Genomic DNA, 27323 nt, shown 5'->3' with positions numbered 1-27323 from the left:
TTTTGATTGTCACATAAATGTAATCTGGTAAAATGATACCTTAAAAAAAGATTTTTTTAAAAATCACAGGACAAACATCATAATAATGATAATAATTTATTTATTCAGGTAGAGGAACAGTCTTTGGCAGTGAAGAACACAGGGACTGAGGGTGATTTAATGAGAAGTGAAGTGAAGTGCTGCATGGAGATAAATGATTGGACCATTAACATAAGGTCGACAGGGAACCAGTTCTCCCACATTTACCGAAGGGCTTCAACTGGTTGATGACGGCCCAATAACATCACACTTAAAGATCTGCAGGAGTGGATGATGAGTGAAAGGGACAAAAACAAAATGACATTGTGAGTGTTTTTCCACAGAAAGTGTGGCTGTTACGTGACAGGTGATAAGTGTTAGTGACGGTGCTGGTAAACGAGGAGTGTGCTCATGAGACGGACAGATGGCTGTTTGCTGTGTGGAGAGGTGTTTGGCTTTTGCGTGAGTCATGAAGTGAAGTGTCCCCTCAGTGAAGCTTTCAAAATGTATCACAGTAAAAATCTGGCACTGGCTTTTTTTTTTTTTTTTTTTTTTTTTTAAATGACACTCTGAATTCGTTAACATTTACTTTTTCTTTTTTTTTAAAAGTCCTCCATCAGCACTCTCCGAGCTGGCACATTTCTGGCCTGAATCATGTTACAAAAAACATATAAAAAGCAACAATTACAAACAAAAATTGTAATTCATTTAGTGAAGAGGGAGAAAAACCACTTACAGCGCGGCTTGCTCGTTCTTCTCTATTCACATCCATTGGCATCTCCTACCAACTGACAAGTGCAACTCTATAGTTCATATAATGAAGGGCAAAGAGGTACAAGTATGTATCAGTCTGAGACACTTTGTGGTGCTTCCCATCTCGAGGAAGTCAGTTCCCTCCACGCCGTCTACTATCTTCCCCACACTGGAAATGTGAGGATGAGAGAGAAAAGACTTCCTGGATCAGAAAATCAGCACAGATTTAATCTCTACACCCTAAAGAAAGGGCAGGTAAGGCCATTTTAATACTTGCAAGGGACTTGTTAAAACCAAGTAATGGAACCAATCAGAACGCACACAACACTGCATTCGTCACACAGCTCATAACACGAGAGGGGCTGAACACGCTGTGCACACTGTGCACGGGCGAGGGAAAATAATGACATCACAGATTCCGTCAATCAGTTAATCGATATCATTCGGAATACTGTCAGAGGTCCATTCATTCATCGATAAAGGCAACGGGACTGGACGCTCCTGGTCCACTTCTCCTTCCACCATCAGTCTTTCTCTTTCTGCATTCATCACACTTCCAGAAAGGTAAATATTCAACTACACAGACGTCACAAAACAAAAAGAAGTTTGTTTAATATCAGAATACTGTTGGAGGTCGGGAGTTTGGCTGCTCCCATAACATGTGCAAAAACCTGTGGTGCTAAAGAGCGAGGGCCACATGGGGTCGCTGTTTCACTCTTGTCACAGGCGTCACTCGTCAAAAAGTCCCACTGGCACCGCAGTCACGCTACACATCTATGGTCCATATTAAGGCTGAAGAAGGGATGGTTCAGTTCAGGGTCAGACTGCTGAGAGTCTCATCCATTCTCATCATCCAAAGCCCATCAGTTCACATCGAGTCCATACCCAGTATTGTCCTGGATTAGTGGTGTAAGGGCCCACAGCTGGATCCCCAGGGTCACAGTGTCACCTTGCTGAGTCTTAGCGACAGGCTCGAGCGGTGCTGAGTGCGAGGGAGCGTGGAGCTACACCTGCTCCTCAGCTGGACCGGCCGACCCGCCGAGCCTCGCACCCGCAGCAGGAAGTCAAAGTTGGCTGAGGTGTTCATGGCGTAGAAGACGTTTGCGTTGTCTGGGATCACCAGTTCTGAAAGAGAAAAAAAAACAGAGACGAGAGAAAGTACTGTCAGAGCCGGTATGAGTTTAGTCAGCACTCTGTGGGTCATTGTGATTCATTAACTCTGGAAAACAGCTGATCAGTGGAAAACACTGCAATAATTAAAATGCTGGATTGCAAATACAAAAGGTGTTTCATAATAGTTTGATGTAGTAACCGCAGCAACAGCTTCTGTTTACTGTAAACTCCCATAAAACATGTGGCAATATGTCCTGGAATTATACTGATTATGGAAGATATTATCTGTGGAAAATCAGCACAAGCTACAGTTTTTGGAGCGGACCCCAGCGGAACCATGAACAATTTCAAAAGTAGAGTCTTGTTTTTTTTTTTTTACCTCTGTCCTCAGCGATGACTTGTACCAGCTCGTATCCCTCCTCTGGCTCCACCTCCAGGTTGTGTTTCGCCATGGCTCTAGAAATCACAGCCGGAGTCTTGTCTTGATTGGTCAACTGTTTGAGGGATAGAAAAAAATTAATTATGACTCATACAGGTTTTAAAACATATTTAGTCAAAATGTAACCGTGGAGCTTCACACAGGAACACAAACACACATGTTTATTTACCAAAATGCTCTTATAGAGGTTCCCGTTGCCGTGCTCCAGACTGACTCTTATGATGCACGCGTCTTGCGCCTGCGTGTTATAAAGCGGGGTTTGACTCGGCGAGCTGGGACTCAAGGGCGTGAGGGAGGCAGAGCGTCTGTGGGTGCAGAGGGGCCCGGGGAGTGAGGGAGACGCAGGAGTCATGGAGACACTGGCGGTCGATGAGCTGGTGTCCATGGAGTGGAGTGAAGTACAAGAGGAGGATTCTGATAGCTGAGGAGAGATACCAACAACCTCAAGTTAAATACAGATACATTTAACCAATACTGGATCATTTTGATTATTCTGATTTTTAACTCGCAGCTATTTATGGTGGAGGAGGGGACCGTGATTTTGAATTACTGGAACAAAGTGACACCTGAAGGGCTCAAAGGAGATAAACTGATAAGATAAACATTAAGGGACTGTATTATAAATTGTTACCGGGTAGGGAGACAGGGAAACTGTATTTTCAAGGAAAGGTTGTGAAGATTTTTGAAAGAGCAGTGGAGTAAAAGTAAGATTTTATTTACGAGCTGTTTTTTGAATCAAATAAATCTTTTGTGTGCTGCATGTGTAATAAGTGTGTCATTTTGTGACACATGAGGGCTCTGTTTAGTAAAAAAAGTAATGATTAGCTAGTCGGATCAATATGTCAGTGCTGAAAAACAGAATGGACATGCATCATAAATCTATTAATGTTTGAGCATTTCTCTGCAGAATTTCCTGATGGACAGCTCCCACATTCACTTCACTCTGCACAGAAAGCAGAACTGCCGTAAAAGGTCAATACGTCAATATGTGTTAAAAAAATAAGGAACTGATGGAAATTATTCCGTAAACACATTATTCCATCATTTTTGACAGCAGCTAATTCAACTTGTGTCTTTTTGATCTAATGTTTAGTGGCTATGTCAAAAAAGATTAACATATTAAGGTTTTGTTTTATTGTTTGTTTAGATTTTTTTGCCTTATACAGTTTTTTTGTGATTTATTTATTTTTGTGGTCTTAGTTATTGAAAGCAAATGGACTTTAAAGGTGTGTTGTTATTTCTCGAAGTCTGAAGCTGAAACTAAAGTCAAACATATATTTCAGCCACTTTTCACACGGCCCCCCAAGTATGACCAAAACCGACACATTTTCTCCACAGTATTAACCCACCTTGTTCTGCTGGGAGTCGGAGGTGTGTGTGGGGGTGAGGCCCTCGCTGTCTGACGGGCTACTGGAGTCACTGGAGGAAACGCTGACCGAGTCCATGCTCTCCCCGGAGCTGCCAGTAGGAGGCGAGCGCGGCGTCTCTCTGACTGGAGAGCTGGCTGCACTGCTGTCTGTTCCAAGGAACAGCCTGGAGAGGAGAGGAAGTCAGCTATTAGATAATTAAATAAATAGGTCACAGCCATCCAGTGCTTGAACATGACAGGAGAGTATTCTTAACTTGATTTAAAACTAGACCCTCCTTCCATTAGGTTATATCATTTTCTAGCTGTACTCACAGGCTGAGTCTCTTCACCATGCTTTTTCGAGGTTTGGGTGAGGTTGGACTGCTGTCGCCGAGACCTTCAATCTCACAGGACAAGGCATAGCTGCACGAGAGGACACCGATGAGTAAAAAGAAACATCATAATATAATCATAAAAAAACATAAAATCATGTGCCCACATGAAAGTCAGAGATGATAGGAGAACATAATAGATCAGTAGGGAGTGAAGACGTGACAGAAGAACAGCAGGGAGAAGCGACGAGAAAGAAGCCTCTATTGTGTTTTTGTGTTCAACAATAGGTCCAACAGACCATGACCTCATGCTCTAATGTGCTTGGTATCTAATGGATAATGGTGAAAAACAAGGGAAAAAAAGGGGGCAAAAGCAAGAGCAAAAGCAGCAGTTACCTCTCTTCCTCACTGAGCTGAGTCTGGCTGCTGAACCAGCGGAGGAAAGACTTCTCTGGAGTCAGACAGTAGCTGTTACACGCCGACTGGAGCAGCTTGATCTGAGCTATCACCTCAAACTCCTGCGGGGTCAGAGAGAAAAAACCACCAAGGTTAGGTCTTTAAAACAGTCGGCTGAGCTCACCATGTGATGACGGTCTCATCGTGTCAGAGGAGGCACTCACCCTGCGTCTCTTCTCGAAGTTGATCAGAGCACCCTGCGGAGGACACAAAGAGCACGCTGTCAGAACCCCGGACATCACATACCAGCGGCCGCTTAGACAAACAGCATTAGGTGGACCACTCCAGAAATGGGCCCGACAAAATTCCTCACGCACTCATGGAAACTTACGCCCCAGCTTCTGACAGCGGTTACACAGACCGGCTCTCAGATCCGCCGAGGTGTGCAAACTCACAGACACATGCTCTCAGACAAATTCAGCAGGTGTCGAGAAACTCCTCTTACCTCCACCAGGTCGGGCAGGGCCGTATCCAGCATGGTGAGGTCGGTTAGAAAAGTCCCCAAGTACGGTATCGTACCTTGCATCGCTCCCTGTGGAGAAATACCGAGTTGTGATATCTTTGAAACCACATTCAGATTAAATAAATACTTTTAGGAGGCCACAACAAAGCCAGAGACTAATTTACATTGTGGTGGTTTATAGACGCCAGTGTGGGTTTAGTAAAATACAACACGGGCTTATTGCAGCACATAGCGCACTGAGTAAACAAAGCTGTGCATGTGGCTTCATCACACTGGAGAGGCTAGAGCTCACTTTACAGTACATTGCCTGAGAGGAATTTGTTGTTTCAAATTATAAAGCTCTGTTTTTCGAAACTCTTTGAAAACTTGGCATTGTTCAGCAGGAGTTCTTCGTTAGTCCCTTTGTCTCACCATTTCCTTCTGCAGCTGGAGTCTCTTGTGGGTGCGTTTCTGGTGCTCCTTGGCACAACTCTCCAGACTGGCAAACTTTGAAGTACCTTCCTGTCGAAGGAAACAAAAAAAACAACAAAGCGTCAGTACTTCAGAGAGTCAAACCAGTGAATGAGGGCATGTTTTCAGGATTTCAATCAATGAGCGGAGACACTACAGGTGAACATTTTCAACTAACACATCGCCATGAAACTCGATTACGACATTAATTTCCTAACTTTCTTTCTAGTTTTACGTTTAAGTATGCAAACAATGCATTACGTGTTAAAAAAAAGCACTCATTTGCATAAACATGCAGGACAGAAATCTGAGCATTGGATAAAGCCAGGTTCAAGCTTTTCTGTTTCGTGTTTTGGAAATATTCATCTTAATTCGATGCGAATCTCTTTTTATTAATCCAAACATCAGAAAAAACTGTCAAAACCCATACAACACATCTTAGCATGTCATCAGGAATTACATGTTATATAAATCAGTTTATGAACTATATATGAAAAAACCCCTTTGTAAAAAACAAGATATTCAGCTCAGAGTGTGAGAAGAGTTTTCCTTTTAAAAAACAGCAACTACAGAAGTATTGTAAAATTTGAACTAAAAATATACATTTAAACTAATATATAACACAATGACACTTTCCCAGTTGATCACTTACATCTTGTAAAGTTTGGACATGCAGCATTATCCAATTAAACACGGGCTAATTTGCTTAATTCACCAAAACAGAATCTGAGCACTTAAATGTGTACTTTGGAAATCTTCTCAGACCAGTGCATGAAAAAGGTGTGTTTTCACCTGTAGTGCCTACCCTTAAAAATGTTTACAAAGGGCACTAAATGCACTCAATAATTTCCCTTTAGATGTGAAATAAATACTGAAATTTGAACTCACCCTCATGAGCAGCTCTCTGCTGGTCAGGTAGTTGTTGTGATCGGAGAAAATGTCCGACAGTTCCTCAAATGTCTGCATGCTGTCTCTGCGTAGGGTACAGACTCATGTTAGCTAACGGTAATATCAGCTAAATTAAACACATGCAAAACAAACACCGCACTGATGCTGTTCAATTCTGCCAAGGGGCTGATTCTTCTATCGAGACTTGCTGAGATTATCTGCATAGCTGAGAGATTGGGGGCTTACTTGTGCACACAGGCCCATACCCTTTTCAGCCTGTACAGCGGGTTGGACTGCAGTGCAGAGACGATGGCTCGCAGAGACGAGAAGTTTTTGCGTATTCGACACTCCTGTTAGAACACAACACAACGACAGTCATGACTTGGTCCCATTTTTTTTGCGGTAAGTTGCTGGATAAATTTGTGTGTTTCTTCTAACCTGAGCGATGTCTATCCAGCGCTGGATGATCCGCGCTCTGACATGTGGTCTGATCTGTCTGTGCCTCAGTATTGTGCTGACCACACAGGCCGCCACGGCGTTAAACTGTGTGATGGTGGCACGGATGGTGGGCGCGCTGTGCTTGTTGTGCTTCTTATCTCTCTGGGACCAGATGGAGCCCAGGCAGTGGTGGGGTACGACCTTTTTAAACAGCAGCTAGAGCGGAAAAACAGGCTGATGTTAGGATGATGACACTGGAGAAACATCACAGAGGTCTAACCTGCTCAACCCACACTGCCAGTCCGTCTCATTTGCCCTTCACTTACTGCATCCATGTAGGTCAGCTGCTCAGCCACCAGGTCGGCATCAAACGACAGGAAGTCCTCCTGGACCTCGATCTCAACTTCTTCGTCCTCCCCCAGGCAGAAAGAACTGTTGCCGTGGAAACCAGCTAAAAACAGACGAACATGAGTGATTGAACTCAGAGGAACTTTGACACTAAGGATGATTAAATCAATAGTTCTTCACCGAACTTTATGTTAAAGTAAAAAAAGGATTAAATACCTTCAGTGTCATCCATGCCAGCCTGACTCTGCAGCTGCTCCAGCAGACCCTCTGCTCGTCTGAGTGCCTCGGAGCCTGGCAGTGCCCTGCGCAGGTAGTCCATCAGCCTGTGGAGACACGGGTAGTCAGGAGGCTCCTGGAAGTCTTCGGGGCACTGGTCCAGCCAGGCACGCAGGATGGAGGCCAAGGCACTGTGGAGGCAGCGGGGGAAAATGTTAGAGTTGAGAGAGCTGGCAGCGATAGAGGGACAGGTGTGATAAGTTACAGGATGTTATCTATAAAAGCTGCTCATATGGAATTGATAGTGGCGAACATATAAAATGTATCTCACTTCCTGATGGCTCCATTGGCTTCAGAGCTTCGGCATGTGCCTGAGTCTTGCTCATTTTCTTCCACGCTTCCATACCTGCAACAAAAAAATAAGGCGACATTAATAAAACTCACTAAAACATATAGTGAATGCATTCTTTTAGCTTTATGCAACACCTGACTCCAGCCCCTACCTGTCCAGAAGCAGCTGCAGTACAGTCTGTGTGCTGGCGAAGGCTCTGTAGGTGGATAGGAAGATGGAGGTGTAGGTGAGGTCGTTGTCTCCGAAGGCTGTCAGCAACGTCTCCACCAGACGCTCCAGCGTTCCAGCACGGATACTTCGGATCTTGCAGGTCTCCAGTTGGCTCACCGTGTGGCCGGGAGGTAGACGGTCACCCTCCGCCTGAACACAAACATGTTTTACACTCTGTTAATCCACTGTGACGTGAACTGAGGAGTGATTTTTATTCACCACAGGGACTTGGCCGGTGCCTCCAAAGCTTTTCTTTTTGCTTTGTTTGGCTTCGGATGCACGTCACCACAGATTAATACCTTCAATTCTGGCAGGTTGTTTTGGTTGTCATCTCCCACAGTTAATAACGGAACAAAACGTAATTCACTTTGTATTTGTGTTGCATTTTATTTATAGCTGGCACCACCCTTTTTTGTCTGGTGCCTTTTTCTCCCCCTGTTCTACTGGCGAGGCTTATTTCTCTTGAAGGTCACATACGGTGTTCATTTTCAGGTTCATGCTCTTCTTTTGGGTGTCGACTCTTTACACGGTTTTATATTCAAAAACCATATTAATATCGCAATTTATTAACCAACTGATCTTGAAGAGCATCAGCAGATTAGCTGATCAAAAGAAAGCGAGCATCGCCTGCAGTCGTTTTGGATAAGGAAATAAAAAACTAGTGCAGGAAAGCGGCGAAACATAAAATCCCTGACTTCAGACAGAGGAGATGGATGGAGGGAGGAAACAGTACAGACAATCCTGACCTATATTTAATTTCTCCAGATGTGTCCGACTATTGTGTCCGCAGGGAAATAGAGCGAGCGGGTTGCAAAACAGGCGGGGAGAGAATCGGAGCAGAGGTGGCACAGACGTGCAGAGAAAAGAGACCTTGGTGAAGTTAGCACGCTACAACAGGAAACGCTCCAATCTGCTTTTAATCACAGCAGACCCCTCCTCCTCCTCCTCCTCCACCTCCTCCTCCTGAGTCCCTCCAGACGAAAAAGTTCTCCCACCTCTCCCCTCTGATAACAACATAACACTGAGGAAATACCGCCATTTATCTCAAGTGACACACTGTACCGTCACAGACTAACTTAGACTTTAGAATTCACGGTGAATTAGAAATACACTGAATCACCAAACAATGTTTGCGCACTCTGTAAACAATGTGTCAGTGTCGGCGTACAAACCCGCCGATTGTAATTGCCATAATTCACTGACAACGGACTGTTCATAGTAAATACACTGACAACTCAATAAGGATCGCTCTCCATTCTGTTCCCCCCTCAATAGACAGCACTGTATAAAGCAGCCATGTTGTTTTAATTAGCTTGAATACAGTTGGCAGCTCAAGCCATCGTCAATACGTCAATACAGTTTTAAAGCCTCAGAGCTGTTATCTACATTGTCTTTCATGTGCCAATCCCCCCCCCTCCATGTGAAGCACGGAGAGACAACAGTCCAACACACAAATTAACACAAGATCCTGTTTTTCCTCTCTTGCGGACAAAAGAAAATCCCCATACATCTGACTGAGAAAACACACATGAGGAACGAAGGATAATGCCCCTAATTGGCCCTTCTGTGCAGCATAATAATACAGTGTCTAACGTCTTATTATGCCGGTATAAACAGAAGAAGAAAAAAATGCACAACTCAAGGAAAAGCATTTAAAAACCTCCCCCCCCCCCCCCTTTTTTTTTTTTTTTGGGTCATAGCAGCGTTTTATAAAACTCCACTGTGCGAAGGGGAGTGAAGCGGTTCTGTTGGCAGCCGGGAAAGTCAGGAAATCACATGCTGCAGCTGAACGGGCCCAGGTCTGGTGAAACTGTTGATTTTCAGCAGGCAACTAAAAAGGTGTTGTCTGAACCGGGAGATTTATAGCTCCAAATGTGAGAGAGAGAGAAAGAGAAAGAGAGAGAGAGACGCCCCACGACTGAGAGACACGGTCTGTTTGAAAAAACAGAGATTTCGCTTTTTCTGGAGCGCTTTTATAAACCATTTACACGTGATAAATTCCAGAGACTTTTCCACTTCAGATTCTGCAGCGCGACAGGTTGAGAGAGTGGAAAAAAAAGCCTGTGTGTGATCTGGTTTTTTTTCGCCGAGGGGTTTGGAGCCTGACTTGTCTCCTCTTTCAAAAAGCCTTGTCAGCTGTGATTCCGTCACACTGAGGGAGACATCAGACGGGACCCACTCACTCACCCCGAGCCATCGTGCTCCCTTGTTGGCGGCCTGCTGAATCTGGACCCTCTTCAGCGTCACATTGTAGATGGCTCCTTCCTCGACTTCCTCCCCCCAGTCCTGCACCGAGCTCTGCAAGAAGAGACAGGGAGAATGTTAGAAAAAGCTTCAGAAGAGAGGAGAGATGAGTTTTGGGATAAAAAATAAATAAATAACATAATTTCCTGTGACTAGCTGCAGGCTGCAGAGCTAAGATCCACAAGTGTCACTGCAATAGTGAGCTTTTTTTGGAAAAGCAGAAGGAAGAACGAGAAAGAAAAAAAAAAAAAAACAGAACCACAGCGCACTCACAAACTAGTAAAAGAAGGACTAAAATGCAGTAAAACATCAAGAATGACCAGCTCCCCAACCCCCACCGCTGCAGCCTGCCAGGCCTCCCTCCCTGTCTTTACTCCCTCTTTTATTCCCTATCCATCTCTTTCACCGTGTCCCGGTCTCTCTGGAGCTGAAGTCAGAGCTGGACTCCTTTCCCCTAAGCTGCAGATAGGAGCCAGAATGGCTGAAGTCCCTAAAACAAGCCCCCAGCACAATAATCCAGGACATTTGCATCACTTGTTCTCTCTGTTGACATGTTTTCTGTCGTGTTTGTCTGCCTGATTATACGAGCCAAGAGAGCTTGAATACAAATCTGTGCCTCGAGAGCACAGCCGCACATAGAGCAGCTCATAAGACTAAACGGATTCGTGCTCATCTTGCCCCATATGCACTGTGTCTGTCTCTGGTTGTAAATCACTGACAAGCGGCGGAGTGCGCAAACACAAACAGAGGGGTAAGAGCAGAGAGAAATCAAAATACAAAACTTCTGCTAAGCGAGGTCGTGCGCACAAACACAGACCTGCTGAGACATCAACATATGGAGACAAAAACAGAGGCAGAGACAGCGAAGGAGAGGCCAAATATAAACACCACGCATGCAGTATTATGGCCAAGTCCTCACAGACACACACACACACACACACACACACTCAGGCCGCAGCAGCCAAGATCACTTTCACTTGTCCCCACTTTCATTTACACAGTTCACTGGCAAAGTCCACGCTATTCCCCAACAGAAGGGGTGCCAGAGAGGAGGTCAAGGGTCAAAGTTGCAGTTAACAGGCCCAGTGGACGATCCTGGAGGCCTGGTGGCGCTCAGCCATGACTGGGCCGTGTTTGGGTTTGAACAGAAACATGTGATGCTGAGATGAAAAGAACGCTCGAACCAAAAAAAAAAAAACCACAAAGAAAGAGAAAGAAAGGAGAGGGGAGGAGTAAGAGGGATTTTAACAGGATCTGGCGGATGAAACCGACAAGCGTGCCTGCACGTCCTGAGATGGATTTGTCAGAAACATGTCTACATGCCTGTACCCCGCTCAGCATCTTGTCCCATGGTCAGTTAAGTGCATGTCTTTCTGTCTCTGTCTTTAGCCGCCGCCGCTGGCTGCCGGCTGGATGGATGGCTGGCGCAGAGACAGATAAATACATCAGTGCATGAGTCATGCAGTCCACACACTCCCAAAACAATAGCGGGAGGTCTCTGTGCTGGCCGGCCCTAGCTGCTGAGTTCACAGTCTGCACACACACAGCCCTGCTTTTTGTCAGCCACAGAACTGGAGATGTTTTTCAGAGCAGGGTTTTAGAGAAAAAAAAAAAGCCCTGCTCGCTTTGTGCACCAAGTTAAGTGCTTACTGTGGTACAAAGTTCCATGAGCTTGCAGGAAAAATGGAAGAACAGTCGCACCGGTCACCAGAGAGAGGAGGGTTGGGGAAAATTACACAGCAGATAGGGGTGAGTTTAGAGAGAGCATCTCAAAGAGCCTGGGTTGGATGTAAACAGGAGATGAGTTGTTTACTCTCTGCACTCACTCTGGTCCTTCCATAGAAGATGCTCAAAAAGTGCAGAGGGAGGACACCAAAGTAAGCAACCAGCAGGCTATCATCGCTCAAGTAGTGCTAATTTGCCTATCATGCCATCAGCTGTGCGTGAAACAATACTCCCAAGATAACAACAACAACCACAACAGTTGTGTGAAATCAACAGCGCTGATCTGTTGGCTTTTGTGTTTTCCTCGCCTGGACGCAGCTGGGACCCGTGGAGAGGCAGGGGCCTCGCCAATTGTTCCCTCTCCGTTACACTGTGGGCCCCCAGACAAAAGTTTTCATATCCACCACCATCAGGGAGGGGAAAGCTAGCAGATCGAGTTCATATTCTGGCGGAGTCGGCAGGGGATTTTTTTTTTTTTTTTTATTATTATCACCCCCCCTATCCACACGTCTCCAAACTTTACGCGACATCTTTACGCGCAGACTATGTAGGTTAAACTGAACTTAAAGCCGAGTAGAAACAATCAAAACTCAATGTTCGGACTGTTCCTCCCCACCGTCCCCCTCCTCCTCCTCCTCCTCTCCTCTCCCCCCTTGATCCGCTACTTTCCCAAGCCTACATACACCCCCCTCCTCTTTTTTCTCCCCCCCTTTCCCTCTTTAACCCCCCCTTTCCTCTCTCAAACCCACAAACCCAACAACAGAGCACAGGATGAGCAACTAATGAGTCTTTTTACCATTTTAGTTTTCCAGGCGAATTTCATGGTGAGCGTTTCTTTCATGATCCGGGGACAACATCAGAGCTCGGGAATAATCCGCCAAAGGAAAGAAGAAGACGTGGTCCTTATTGTTTTTTTTTTAAAGAAGAAAAGACAGAAAATCCCAAGTCCTCGCTGAAAATGTTCTTCTCCTTCACCACACACACACACACTTCCGTCCGCTCCAAACTCCAAATCCTCCTCCTCTGTCTGTCAGTAGGCTCTCCCTTCTTCTACTGAATGGCCCAGCTCCTCCCACTTGCACTCACAACAGTCCCGTTTCAAACTCCTCCTCCTCCCTTTTTGTCCGACTTTCATCACACTGACAACAATCTGCGCGCTCAGACGCAGGCTGGCTTCTTGATTTGTGCTTTGCGCAACACACAAATACGCACGAACCATAAATCTGCTTCCTGGGAAGTTCATAGACACTCACACTGATTTTTGTCATTTGTAATTTTAAAGGATTTTACTTCCCTCTTGTTATAAAAACTAAAGCAAAAAAACAGATGCTGATTTAAAAAAAAAAAAAAGTACATTAATTTTTTTTTTTCTCTTTCATTTCGTTATTGTTGCTATTGTTTTAAAGTGACAAAACCTGACAAACTTGTGTTTTGATGTCTTGGATGATTTTCCAATTTTGTCTTGTGCTAAATTCTATACTAGGAGACTTCAGAGGTCAGATTAGACTAATTGTGTCAATCTTTTTGGTGCTATACTGCTTTGGGTGATTTGGCCGTATGGCAGTACACATAAGGAATTTCACAATATAAATGCCATAAATCTTTAAACTTTTTGCTGAAGCCTAATAGCACACATTCCTTTAAGCTAACATTATCTGTCAACTGACAATTATAGGAAAAGGATCAAAACTGATTTGTAAAAACATAGAGTGTTGTATTTTTTTTTTTTTTTTTTTACCCACACAGTCTACCTTGTCACAGTCTGTTGCATACATTACCCACAATCCCACTGGACCGCAACGGTTGGAGATGAGGATGATTCGCGGTTGTTATGCTAGTAACAGCTAATTTAGCTTCAAGGTGCTAGCCTCACACACGGACGAGGAGCGGTCTACAGTCAGAGGTGTGGTAGGCTAAGAGAACATATCATATATATAAAGAATCCTTTTGTTTATATAACTACACAAAATCTATCAAATTATTGATAATAGCAGTTAATACCTCTAAGCTTCATAGCCCAGTGAACAGTCTGAACAGCCTCCATGTTTAATTTCTTCTTCTGTGGTCCTGACTCTAAAAACCCTTCACCTCTCTACAGTTTACCAGAGGTGGGGTGGGTTTCATTGTTCTGACAATTTATTATCATAATCCATACCATTACTATTTCTGTATATTTTATAATGTGTTTTAGGCTACTTGTTATATATGTAAACATACTGGGAGTTAAAAAGTGTATTTTTTTTTTTTTTTTTTTTTGTGCTGCTAGCTTGAAGTTGCAGCGAATAAGCTAACTCAACTTTGTCTAGATAGCCTCAAAATTGTGTCAGAGCTGGACTGACAGTATTTTTAAGGTTCTGCTTTATCACGTGACATTGTCAGCTAGACTTTACTGTACCTGTGTTTATATTGTATGTTGAATACTGTTGTAGTGTACCCTATGAAAATTCTCCTGTTTGAGAGGAACTAAGTTGGCTTTTTAAAAATTACCATCATATAGGTTTCCATCCCAAAGTAGTGCAAATTTTAACAACATTTTCAAGAAAATTTGCAAAAGAAAATAGATGCAAATGAATGCATGTCTTTGATGCTCAAAGACATAAATAGCTGGGGCACTGAATTTTCAATCACGTGCCATCAGCCTGTATGTACGATAAGTGTCTTTTTTGTGCTATGATTTTGCCCTCTGTACGATATACAATCAATAATGCCAAAAGTGCCATAATAAACATAATTTTGCCATTTTGTGATGTTAACATTAGAAGTTGTTTCTTGTCTACGCTGTCTCGTTTTAACTCACTTCCTGACATGATCGGAGTAGTAAAATATGTATAGTAGGCGTTGTGTGACCTCTTTGATTCACAAGCACCGCTGTTGTTTGCTTTTTGTTTTGTAAAATTGTGCATTTACGCCTATTTGTTCTCATGGTTATGACTCACATATAGAAACTTTTCCCAAGATATGATAATTTTAGGCCTCTGGTACAACAGTTTACCACTGTGTGCCAGGAAACCATCATAGAAGAGGCGAAAACAGTGAAAAACTATGTAAAAATCACAATTAAAAGATGGTATTTAGTTAGGTTCATGTATTGATTTCAATAACGTTACCATCTCCTTATCTGTATAGATGCTGCTTTTTGTTGTCTCCTCTGTGTTTAATGTTTGATGTATCACAAAATTGTATCTGTTTCCATTGCACCAACTTTTCTGTCTCAGTCGATTGAAAAAACTTTTTTGGCCCAGTTCAGGATATTATTTTAATTACCTGCATTTCCACTCAGGTTCCAAATTCAGCTCATTTTTAGTCATTTATGCGCATTAAAAACAGAAGACGGAAGAAAACACACTTATTGTGAGAACAAATATTAAAATGAAGATTTCATATGAGTGGATGAAGTGATGCACTGTAGCAGCTGCAGCCTCGCGGCCCCTGCGTGGGACAATACTAGGAAGGCTGGAGATGCCGTCACCAGTACTGTGCATTGTCAGTGACATTGGAGGAAAATAGGCTCAGTATGAGAATGGGCAACACTGTTCCACTGTGAATGTGCCTTCACACGTACTCAAACAGTCCACTTGTGTGAATAAACGGGAAGATGTGAATCAAGTGTGGACTTTGTGTGGGGGGTCTTTTTGTACAAAGTTGTATCGTAAACACAGATCAAATGTGAGCAAGCGGCAGTTCATACGTTTGTAGTCGGCTGATGAAATAACTGAACGACTGATTCAGAGTCCCGAGACAGTGCAAACGTTATGATCCTGACTGTCATCTGGCTCAGTGGGAGATATGGCTAGACCTGCTGTATGTGTGTGTACGTGATATATTCACCCACTCCTCCGGCTCCCATAACACCAACACATAACCCCAACGTCACACTGAGCGTCACACACCGCGCTGTCAACACACACAGATGCACCCACACACACAAGGTCCCCACTTTGGGTATCTTTGCTCCCAGAAGGCCAGGGAAGCCCGATGTGCTTGTCCGTCCATGTTTGTGTCCGTGTGTGGTGGTCATATGTCTTATCTGTGGCTCTTCTTGCTGACTGCATATCTGGCCGGGCTCCAGTTCCCAGGCCGAGCTGCCCCGCTGTCCACTTGGGTCTCTGGAGCTCTGGGAAGCCCAGAGGGGCAGTGGGAAGGTTGCGACCCCACACGACCTCCGGCTCAGCCCCGAGGGGGATGGAGTGTTGGTCTCACAGTGGGAGTGATGTCACATCGCAGCGCAAACAAGACGTCTGACAAATGTGACAGCCGCCGTTCCGTCTGATTGATGATGGATGAGCAGATGAGTACGCACATCTTTCAACTTGAGATGAGAATGTACAGTTCTTCTCTTTTTCTCTGGGGTCCAGGTCCATTTAACTATAATGGTATTCTAATGGGAGACATCGGATGAGGCCTGGTCTATAGTTTAAGGAAGAGGAGGCTACATTTCAGTAAATGCCAGAGCAGTTTTTAGGTATTTTGTTCTAAACCCAAGTCCTTTAGGGGCTCAGTTTGCTCGCTTGCCAAAAGTTAGATGAAGTTGATTGATGTCTGTTCTCTAAACATGAAGCGACAGCAAGCGGGTGGTTAGCTTAACTTATCGCAAAGTCTGGAAACATATAGCCTTGGTCTGTATATATATGTATATACATTTTGTTGAGCCTTACACCGAACCCATTCAAATCTGTAATTTCATTCAGTAATTATCAATAACGATGCGTTTAATTTGGTCGCCTACCCCTAGAACTTCCCTATGAGTCAGACACTGAGGGAGGAATTTGGTGAAGGTGCGTCATCCGTGAACATTTCTGCCAGTTTCATGTCAAATAGATTTTTATCAGCAATGCAGTCCCGCAGGAATGAGTTCTAAAACCCGAAAAAGAAGTTAGCTCTTTTGAACTTCCGATACCCTTATCTCGAAGGGGTTTTAATGTATGGGCTTCAGGTAAATGCCTGAAATAAGGTCTGTGGTCACCACAAGCTGAAGAAAACATTTTCACTTTCTGTTCTACAACATAAAATACATCAGTGAATACCCCACAGTTGAATTATAATGTGTTAACAGTGGTTGCTAACAAGTGGCTAAATGAGACTCCAGACACTCTCAGGGACATTATCATTATCTACTCACTATTGCTTCTTTTACATGGAACTTTAGGTGGAAACTATTCTAAATCTTAACGTCACAACTTGTAGACTAATCATGTTATACTAAAATGCGTACAGTATAATAGAGTAGGAAGCTTAGTGTGGGTAACATTGAAGTCATGGGATATCTGTGTAGTTTGTTTACAGTCTTTAGCTTTTAACTTCCAGCGATTTTATCCATGCTTCAAAAATCACAAAAGTGGTGTTTATCTGTGGAGATTATCTTGCTGAACAATGTGTGTGAGTATCATACACCTGTATTTCCCACACAGTTTATTTTCAGCAGTAATCAAAATCTCATAGGTTTTTGTCGAGGGAACCATAGCCAAGCTTATTTCTGGGTTAGCCTGCAAAAGGACGCCATCTCTGCAGCACTCTATGGTGGTTGTTGAACAATATAGACTACAAATCCCATGATCCGCCACTTACATCTCTAGTTCTGAGTTTTAAGAGACCCCTGACAGCAGAGATTACAAACTGCGTGTCCAAGCCATTATGTCTCATTTGTTTAACCTGTACAAAAAAAACAAAGCGCAGGAATGACAGGGTTATGTCCACGACTGACTGGAAACAGGGACTTCCTGGAGCCTTATCACCGCTGTGAGGTTTGCTGATTGCTAGTCAAGCTGCTAGTCTCATCAAGTCCATGAATGCAGAACACTGAATATAACGACGCGGGATGTTAATTGTGTTTCTTACATGAATGAGTGCAAGTTCTCCTATTCGTACAATCTGTACAGTAAGTAGTAACTATAGTAGAGTAGCTGTATTACAGTTCATTGTCCTCTAAAGTGTAGTGAAGTATAATTTAGTTTAAATCTTGAGGTTTCCTATCCTTATGTATGTGACTTAAGTCTAGAGCTCTTGTAAATGTAAGTGAACCTGACATCTCTCTGTAGGAAACAGATTTCCTCTAGCCTTAACGTCAAAGTTAACGATAATGTAGCAGACTTGATTGTTATCTTCATGCTGCAGTGTTTGAAAGGCTATGAAATATCGCATATGGCATTCCTGCAGTAAGCACAGCCCAGTCCTCAAGTTTTCCATTTCTAATGACGTAATTACACTTAGGAAAGCCCTTGACGAGGGTTCCTGCCATTATTGAACTTCCCAAGCGCGATCGTCCTCTTCTCCCTGTTCCACCGATTTTAGAACAGGGAGCCACGGTACAGACAGAGAGGGGACAAAAACAGGAGGAGCGCTGCCTAACGCTGTTATTGCACCACTGTGGGGAAAAAGGCACATTCCAGGAAATCTCCCACTTCCTGCCTCCAGCCTCCTGACTCCAGCGAGCCTGCTGTCCTCATACCTGACTGGCTGGGGAGCCTCTCTGGCCTGGAGCATGGTCATAAAATGGAGGAGAGGAGAGGAGAGGAGAGGAGAGGAGAGGAGAGGAGAGGAGAGGAGTCACAGTACTGACAAAACCGAACAGTGATGGGAGTGGGGGTCTCAGTCTTTCCATCCAAGATAAGGAGGTTGTGTATCAGAGAAAGTGCTGAGATTAACTTTAAAGGACATTATCTCCTCTGTGAGTGTGAGGGGGAGAGACAGACACAGACGGGACAGAGTTCACAGAACAGCCAGAAACTGTGAGCATCCACACTGGATGAAAGACAAGTGTGATGCAACAGGACCATCGTGCACTGGCTTCTACAGAAAACAGTGATTTCATATTCCAGACCGGAAAGAGACACTGTGCTTTCATTCTTTCCTGCTGGATACGAGTAAACACAGAGAGGAGACTCATCATTTTTCACCCTGTGAGAGGAGTTAGCGCCTGGTGACCGGGGCCAAACTCTCGAGTGGAAAGTCATCGCCTCTCCCGTATCCGAACCAAATGTGTCACTACTTTCTGTTCTTTGTTCGTACATTCTTCCTGCATTATGCGTAGGTATGCACACGGTGTGTTTCACTGTGTGTTTGTGTGTGGTTGGTGGGTTTGTGTTTCCAAAGCATACTGCCCGGTAGAGGGCAGAGCTCATAAACCGCTGTGTTTATCCAGAGTCAGCAGAGGTTTTTTTTTTTTTCTTTTCTTTTCGCCAGAGCAACAAAAGTCATGAGGTTGAGTTTATGGTGCGGGGACAGGATGATCTGCTGTAACTCAATAAAACCTCAGAACGAGACGATCAAAGCAAGTTTAAAAAGGTAGTTAAAGAGCAGTGTGGCAGTGGCCAGGCGCTCAGTGCGCCCACATGCTTATCTGAGTGTTATTTAATGAGGTTACAGCTCAGCAGATGAGCGTCTGTGGATCCAGTAGGAGAAACAATGAGAACAGATAGATAAGGCAGGCCAGGTCTTCTCTCATTACACACACAGCTGCATTTTCTGTCTTTGTTTCTGTCTTCTTCGGTCAACTGAACCCTTTGTTCAAACGGCCACATTAAAGCTCTGTCTGCCTCTCTCCCTCCTCTCTTATGTCATGTCTCTGCTCCCCTCAGATCTATTGTCCTGGCTGTTGTGGTGCTCTCTCCCTGTCTCTCTCTCTCTCTCTCTCTCTGGAAGGGTGACATCATTAGTTTCCAGTAAAGTCCAGAGCTGCAGACCGAGCCCCCTCCTCCTCCTCCTCCTCCTCTTCCTCCTTCACACTCCACATTAAAACACAGCTGACCCTGCAAACCAAGATGTATTCAAAGGAAAGGCTGCTGCTCGAAGTTTAATAACACCAAATGATATTTATATGCAGGGATGTTAAGGCTATAAAAAATTGGGGAACAGATTTACTCTTTCTTAAACCAGCCTCCATATGGAGTCAGCTGGACCGTTGCATCAGAGCGAGGATAATCCTCTCTGCAGCCATGATGACTCAGATGCTGATAGTTTAGGTACTTTCAGGTGTCTCTGCATTCAGAAGAGTTACGAAAAATTTGAGTCCCACCACACACACACACACACACACATGTATACAACCCTCCCCCGTCATGGGGCCCCAACTCTGACCCCATCCCAGATCTAAGCCCCGCTAAGCCTTGAATGAATCGGTCTGGACTGGCTCGGCTGTCTGTCTGACCCCCCCTGCTAATGAGAGGTGGACCATCTGTTGCCCGACAGATACATGCTACCCCAAAGTTGTCACGTATGCAACAAAAACAACACGCAGCATCAATGAAGCTGGCAACACACTGGTGACAAGTGCTGCCAGAAAAACTACCCCATTGATCACATCGGAACGTGCAAAATCACACCTGCGTTAACTGTCCAGTTATTTTGAATCTAAAAGGACAACTCGCTGCATTGCTGTTACTGTTAGATCGAAGTGTCAAGCATGTGTAGGAAATGAAACTGTGTAAGTGATGCACAACAATACACATCAGAGCTGCTGCTTTAAAGAGGCAGTAGCTGTACGTGAAAAAAAACAAGCAGTTGCCATAACAGTGACCAAAATATAACACTTGCTCTGCCACAACAATATCGACACCTTAAATACTGTGCAAAGCTGTAACATATATATAAAAATACATCCTGCTGTTTAACTTAAACACACTGGATGTATGTTGGTGTTTTTCTTTGTGTTTGACCTCAGCAGACTTATTATAGTTTCCTAATCTGCTGACATACAGAATGTGTGCGTGCTGACCGCTCACATTAATAATTTGTACGGACACCAGCTGCCTCCAGCTTCACACACTCGCACACAAACGCTAATACACACATCACAAAGTCAGCTTGATCCCTGTCATGTGTCCTGGCTAATACTGCGAGCCCTGCCTGAGCGGGAAACGGCGTAGAGAATTTAGTGTGTGTGTGTGAGAGTGCGGTGGGGGCACCTTGCCACACACACAGTCACATAGATGCCAGGACCATAAAAAACTAAATCAAAGAGGGTTCTGCTGCACATATTGCCTTCTGCCTCCTATCAGCCCCACACACACGCCACCCCAAAACACACGCCCAACTCCATATGGTGCGATGAGTTTCTGCCCCAGTTGAGCGAGCTGCTCCTGCGGTGTTGTTGCACTGGGATGGATGCTCTGTTGACAGGGACAATGCCCGCAGTATTGACTTTTCACACCAGTCCCATTATGCGACCTAATTAGGCCCCAAGATCACAATCCTGAACCTCTGCAGAGCCGCAGGCGACCAGACAACTTGACACGCTGGGGATCACCAGAGTGTTTCAACAACTTCCTAAGTGGTGGACTGAAAGGAGAATAATGACCGAGACCTGGATTCTGGAGAAAAGAGAAGTGTGGTTGTTTGTGAGTTGTGCAATTTGAGACAAAACACAATGGGACAGAAGTAAATTACTGTCCCTCCACTTGAGTCTTGTATTGTCAGTGCTTTTTGGGTTAATCAATACACTGATTCTGTTCTCTAACCTCTGAATGGTACTCCTCCAGCTGTGTCGTATATAAAATGTGTTACTGATAACATTCAGCCGCTAAATGTGTCATTCCATCTCCCTTATGCCCCCACATGTAATGTTTGTCTTTTGTATGTAACTGCCACCATTGTTAAAGGTGCAATATGGAAGAATGTATGTAAGAAAAAGAAATAGGGTTAGGGTAGGAAGTAAATTGGGGAGAAAGAGCTCAGGGACGAGGTGTCTACCTTGCTAGTACAAGAACGGCAAGCTGGTTAGCATGCTAAGTTAAATAGATATCTCTGCAACACGAAATATAGGAGTTAAAACTTCAAAGCCGCAACTTTTTCACATTCTGTTGATAATTTGAGTGAATTTTTGAATGTTTTCAACAACAACAAAAAAATCTGTCCCCATAAGTGGACGCCATTTTGCTGCATTACCTAAAGTTGCTAAGGCTACCTAGCTAATTAAAACATTTTTCCACAAACTGGCAACTCTCAAGACTGTTGGTCGCTGATCAAACACAGTGATACTGATGCCATTATACTATTGGCTCAATGATTCACGATCGTAATAACGTTTTTTTTTACTTCGGAAAATAGATACTTCTACAAGCTGTCTTGATGCATTATTATAAAAAAAAGGATGTGTCTACATAAAATGTTTATCGACATGACCTTTAACCAACTTTTAAGATGTATCTGTAATTAATTAGCATTTTACAATTGCACAACAGAAATCTATGAAAATCTACACTCATTTACAGGGAAGAGCTCAAGAACTAGTCTTGGCCGGATGAGTGAATCACAACAGTCATCAAAACACATGACAAGCAAAGAATGAAAACACTGGAAATGGAAACACTGAGACGTCACCGAGCATCAGCAGCAAACGTGCACTTCTCTGTTCAAAAGGACAAGAAAGGGGAAGGAAGAGTGCTAGCTCAGCTTTCTTATTTTTTTTTTTCAATGGAAAACACCGCATCATCGAAAATGTCCCCCCTCTTTGCCTTTGCCCCTGTTTTCCCTGTAGAAAATCACTTCTGCATTTCCAGCAAATGACCCCCTGAGGTTATTGAACTACCCTGCTGGTTAGTGTAACCCAACGGGTGCGAGGTGTCGGCTGATATTCCCTCTGCTGGAGCGTTTATTGACCGGCATGTGGCTTAATTGTATTGCCCTATCGCTGACAGAGATAGAAGAGTATAAAAGATTTCTAAAGTGCAGTCAAGGCAGCAACATGTACTGTGATAACCCACTGAGATTGTGTGTATTTGTCAACGCTTTCACTTCTGGCCAGCTGGGTTCACACCGGTCAAGACCTTTGCTATTCCTTCCTGTGACACATCTTGCAACATCCAAATAATTCATCTTATAAGATGCATACATTCATTCTTTGTGATTTTCATCATCCACTACAGTCGTTCCATCTTCTTCTCGCACTCAGCCTTGTGTGAGCTACCATGTGTGTTAATGCCGGAGTCTCATTGTCCACAGTGGACCGGACTGGATAATGTCTGACACCTCAGCACTCGCCACTTTTCTCTGAGCTGAACTGTGGACCTGACAGCTGGTCGTAACCATACAGCCGCCTGATTACAGAGAGGTGATCAGTCCAATCACTGCCTTTATGGCATGGTTTCATAACCTCGTGTAGGTAGGGAAATAGTTATCTAACAGGAGAGTGAGGGACACCTGAGAGCAGTGAGGGCTTTGTCCTCCAGGCCGGACTAAAATATCATGAGGAGAAATTGTATAATATTATTTTATTACTCAAGAAGGCCTCATGCTGGGGTCAAAAAGCTTCCGCAAAAGACTAAACTGAAACAAACTTCTTCTAAATTTCCAAGATTGCTCCACTGATGGTTTTGTTTTTCTCTCACATTGCTTTATTAAACTCTACATTGTCACGCTCTTATTTCCCCCTAGCCCAGCTGTGAGGCCAATAACAACGGCCAATAACAACTCAATACTGTAAAAACAGTCACGAGGTTTAAGTTTCTGACGCGTTGAGTGATGCATGAAAGCCGAGCCTCATTTCGGCCGCAGCATTTCGGAGAGTGTCAGCGTCTGCAGGCTAACCTCCATCCTTGTAACCTTAAAAAACAATTGGCGGAAACAGTGATGTGAGACGGGAGGACACGTCAGCCAGGAAGTCAGATTGGCAGCGAGGAAGAGGAGGAGGAGGATCTCCAAATACAACCGTCACAATGCTGTAGTCACCCAACAGAAATGTTTGAACTGTGACTGCAAATTAGGCTGTTTTCATAGTAATGATGATGGAGTTTAATTACAGTGCTGGAATATATTTACTCAAGTTAAAATCCAGAAGACTTGTGCTGTGCTTGAGTCTTTTCTTGAGTCACTTTCTGCTATATTTCAGAGGCAAGAATGGTACTTTTTCCTTTGCGGCATTCATCAAAAGGCTTTATTTACTAGTTACTTTACAAATGAAGGTATTTCAAGTATAAAGATAATAAATATATATATTATTCCCCAGCAGGGATGTCAGATTATACTGATATTAATCATGATTTATATTTAAAATCAAGTGTTGACATTGTGTTTATATTGTGTGCAATTATGTGTAAATAATAGATCACCCTGTCGATCATTAATGTTTCTTTCCATTCGTATTTTGTCATCATGATCGGACAAAACCAGCGTTAGGCAGGTGACACTTTGGTTTCTGGGTTTCTTTTTTCAGATTTTTTTTGCAAACCAATCAGTCGATTAACGGAGAAAATAATCAGAGGATAATGAAAAAACAACTATTAGTTGTAGTCCTACACAATAATCAATGACTGATAATAATATAATCTCAATGTGCCGCCATGTCTAAACACTGAAAAACATTTTCGCTTCAGCCTCAATACCACAAGTGCGCACATGCAAACAATCAGCGACAACTAAGCCGGAATTAGCTGTCGCTGCAAGTTGTTTTCTGGTAATCACTCTGTTCTGAGGAATGCGTGACGTCACAGAAGGAATCAAACGGAGGTAAACAAACAAAAATGCACGCGAGCTGACATTAAGTGTAAATGCAGGCGATGTTTTTGTCACGCTGTGCATATTACAGTCAGCGAGGCGTTTGGGTTCTGAAGCAAAGTGACTAAAGCCTCTTCTGCGAACTCTGACCAGTCACACACACAGTGAGTAATAAGAGGTAGTTACAGTGGATGTGAATTACTGCTTTACACAAGAGGTCAGCTGTCCTCTGTCCTGTGTCGCCAAAGGTTACTGTCTACTTTGCATTATTGCAGTATGAGCTGTCATCTTGTTGCATGCGATTTCCCTGAGTCAAGGTCAAACTGAGGAACTGAAATTTAATAATTTGAGAAAAGACAAATCAATCGCTGCACCAGGGTTCCAAAATTTCTGCTATTAAGCAGTTCATTGTTTGGTCTATAAATTGTCAGAAAAAATGGTAAAAAAAGATAACGTCTTAAATTGTTTTGCTGTGTCCACAACCCAAATACATTAAGTTACTGTCACAGAGGAGTAAAGAAACCAATAAATTTTCACATTTAAGAAGCTGCGTTCAACGAATTCTGACTTTTTTTCCTTAAAAGATTACTCAAACCAATTAACCATTTAACAAAATACTTGGCGGTTATTTTTTATAGTTGACAACTAATCACTTCAGTTGAGGATGTTTTGGACTTGGCTTCAAAATGACCCCCTCTCTTACTGTACATCACACTGGTGGTTTTATGTAGGAAGTGTAGACTGCTGAGTGCAGGAATGTGTCACTATCAGTTAACTGTTCTTGTGACCGGCAGCCGGGTCAGAACTGCTGAGTCCAGAACAACCACGGATGTGCTGTGATTTGCTCCTCAGCTGCAGTCAAATACCTTACCCTTCTACGCACACACACATACAAGTTTCTTGCTCATCATAAGAAAAAAAAGAAAGGAAATCTACAAATGGAACAAGTGAAAATTGTCTTAAAACCACCAACCAGAGTCCCATTTATCTCACCAAAATGCTGATTCCTATGTGCCATATATTCACTGTGATGAAGTATTTTCGTCTAGAAATTCAACAAGTGTGTTTTGAGTGGGCATCAGCACTCTCTGCAGTTCTCCTCTCCCATCACTCTCACCATGTTTCTCACCCTCGCCGCAGCCATCCAGCAAACAGACCTTGAAGGAGACACAAACACTTCTCCTCACTTCAAATCTTTAGCTGTCCCACAACTCCAGCCCTTTTTTCTCAGTGAATTGTTTTTCTTTCTGTCTTAATCTTATTCCTTTTCCTGCTCCAGACACTTTCCACATCACTTCCCATCCTTGAATCTATCAAAACCACCCAAACCTTTGACACCAAACAACGGAAGCCACAAGAAAGGTCATTCATTCGGAGGCCGACATCTGCCAGAGTGTTTAACAAGGCTGGAAGTACCTGTGCTTTCCCAGAAAATCAAAACAGACTCAACAAATAGACACAATCATTCCTCCGTGTACTGACCCAGTGGCGGGGGCTGCTCTCTGGTGAGCGAGGCTGGTACCTCTGCAGGGAAACCCCTCCTTCCCCCTCCAGCAGTAAGGTGCAGTCCAGGTCTGGACAGTTGTGGTGGGTATTCGCAGGCCAGGGCAGAAGGGTGGCCAGAGGATAGTGGGAGATCATGCTGACCGCCTGGATCAGTGGCAGGGGTGACAGGGATGGCAGGACATACTCCAGACCTCCTCCTCCTTGTAGACTGGACTTGTGTTCAGTTCAGAGGTGTAACTAATGGTCCTCTCAAGTTGTCTGCCTTCCTGTTTCTCCTCTCAACCACAACACAGTTTCTATCTTTCCCCCTCTTCTGTTTTTTTCCTCTCTCTCGAGCGCGTGGAACTTGGCTTGCCAACAGCTCTCAACCACATGAGTGATTAAAGTATATTGTCTCTCCCTCTTTTTCTTTCTCCCTCCTTCTACACTCACCCCGGCCAGAAGGGGAGGAGTTATCACTCAGTGGCCCGGCCCGCCCCCCCACCGTTAAAAAACTACCCTTTGACTGAAGACAGTTTGACTGTGGAAGAATGTGGAGAAAAGGAAAGAAAAGCAGGAAAGCTGAGACAGAGAGGAGGATGTTGTGGAAGAGGTTCTAAGAATCACAAACAATAGCTGATATTTTCCAGGATGGATGGGCTTTTGTCCTCATTAATTCCCAAACTGCAGTCATTTAGTCTTCTCACAGATTTCAAATCTTATTCTCATTGTTTGAAGTCATCGCCGTAGGTGGATTTTTGTCATAATTTGCCCCCAAAGCTGTTTGAAACCTCTCTCTTCTTTTCAAATTTGATATCATTGGCAGTCGTGTAAAAACGTGATTCACGCTTTTCGCATTAAACCTAACAAGCTCAGACATCCGGATGGCCACATGAAGTTACTGATTCAGCGCTCTGTTAAGCAGCACAGCTTGGTGACAGTTATGACAGCAGGGCAAAGGTCAAACCACAATAAATGTGTAACAATTATGGAAAGTGTGCGCGTGTATGTGTGTGTGTGTGTCTGGGTGTGCGTGTGTGAGTGAGTGTGATCGAATTCGGAGCAGGAATAAGAGCCAGTCATGTGTAAAACACTCCCGTTGCAGAGAAGAGGATTATCTGGGACCAGGCAGTGCTCTGACACACACACACACACACACACACACACACACACTGTAGATGTGGATTCAGCAGTTAATGTTGTACAAAGTGTGAAGAAAGTTGCTTGCAGTAGCTGCAGTGTGAAGTCAGACTGTTTTCATAGGTAAATAAACAGCCTTTAGGAAAACAACGAGGTCAGAGAAGCATCCGGTGAAGTTGCTTCATAGTAGAGGGACGTGGAATAACACACTCATGTACAAATTTAAATACCAGAAGTAGAAAGTAATGTACTTTAGAACAATTTGGATGTATTTTACTTGAATATTTCCATTTTATACTACCTTCCCTTATACTACCAGGGGAATGTTACTCTTCCACTACATTCATTCACTCATCAGATTTAGGTTTTCAAAGCTTCCCAGGTGGTTTTAGTTGAATATTGATTTATTGATTTATTTAAGTGTCAAACACCATGGTTGTTGCCCAGCCCTCATGGGCTTATTAGACACTAATCATATT

At 43.7% G+C, this 27323-nt stretch overlaps 1 protein-coding gene across 2 annotated transcripts; it reads right to left on the bottom strand.

Annotated features, from left to right (window-relative positions):
- Positions 1 to 83: 83 nt before the first annotated feature.
- rgl1 (ral guanine nucleotide dissociation stimulator-like 1) lies at positions 84 to 26059 on the bottom strand. 2 transcript variants are annotated; one of them, XM_030433778.1, is made up of 18 exons: positions 25702 to 26059; positions 10012 to 10122; positions 7766 to 7974; positions 7594 to 7668; positions 7263 to 7453; positions 7025 to 7149; positions 6699 to 6914; positions 6507 to 6610; positions 6261 to 6345; positions 5334 to 5423; positions 4905 to 4991; positions 4624 to 4656; positions 4400 to 4521; positions 4005 to 4094; positions 3673 to 3856; positions 2493 to 2744; positions 2264 to 2378; positions 84 to 1896 (listed from the first exon to the last, which is right to left on the bottom strand). In XM_030433778.1, the coding sequence occupies exons 1-18, from the start codon at positions 25858 to 25860 to the stop codon at positions 1709 to 1711; spliced, it is 2436 nt and encodes an 811-aa protein (XP_030289638.1). In that variant the 5' UTR covers positions 25861 to 26059; the 3' UTR covers positions 84 to 1708. The 2 variants fall into 2 exon arrangements, with proteins under 2 accessions (XP_030289638.1, XP_030289640.1); XM_030433780.1 differs by lacking the exon at positions 25702 to 26059 and adding an exon at positions 12590 to 12893.
- Between the last annotated feature and the right edge of the window lie 1264 nt (positions 26060 to 27323).

Source organism: Sparus aurata, chromosome 11, assembly GCF_900880675.1.
Source record: "Sparus aurata chromosome 11, fSpaAur1.1, whole genome shotgun sequence".
Taxonomy (NCBI): Eukaryota; Metazoa; Chordata; class Actinopteri; order Spariformes; family Sparidae; genus Sparus; species Sparus aurata.
Note: the sequence above shows the minus strand (reverse complement) of the source record. Positions and strands in the feature narration are given on the sequence as shown.

What these genes read in the sequence shown, in the direction of transcription:
- rgl1 (XM_030433778.1), bottom strand. Translation starts at nt 25,860, where the DNA reads ATGATCTCCCACTATCCTCTGGCCACCCTTCTGCCCTGGCCTGCGAAT. An exon ending in TCCAGCTGCAGAAGGAAATG is followed by an intron (nt 4,992 to 5,333) that starts GTGAGACAAAGG and finishes ATTTCTCCACAG; the next exon opens with GGAGCGATGCAAGGTACGAT. An exon ending in AGTCATCGCTGAGGACAGAG is followed by an intron (nt 1,897 to 2,263) that starts GTAAAAAAAAAA and finishes TTTCTCTTTCAG; the next exon opens with AACTGGTGATCCCAGACAAC.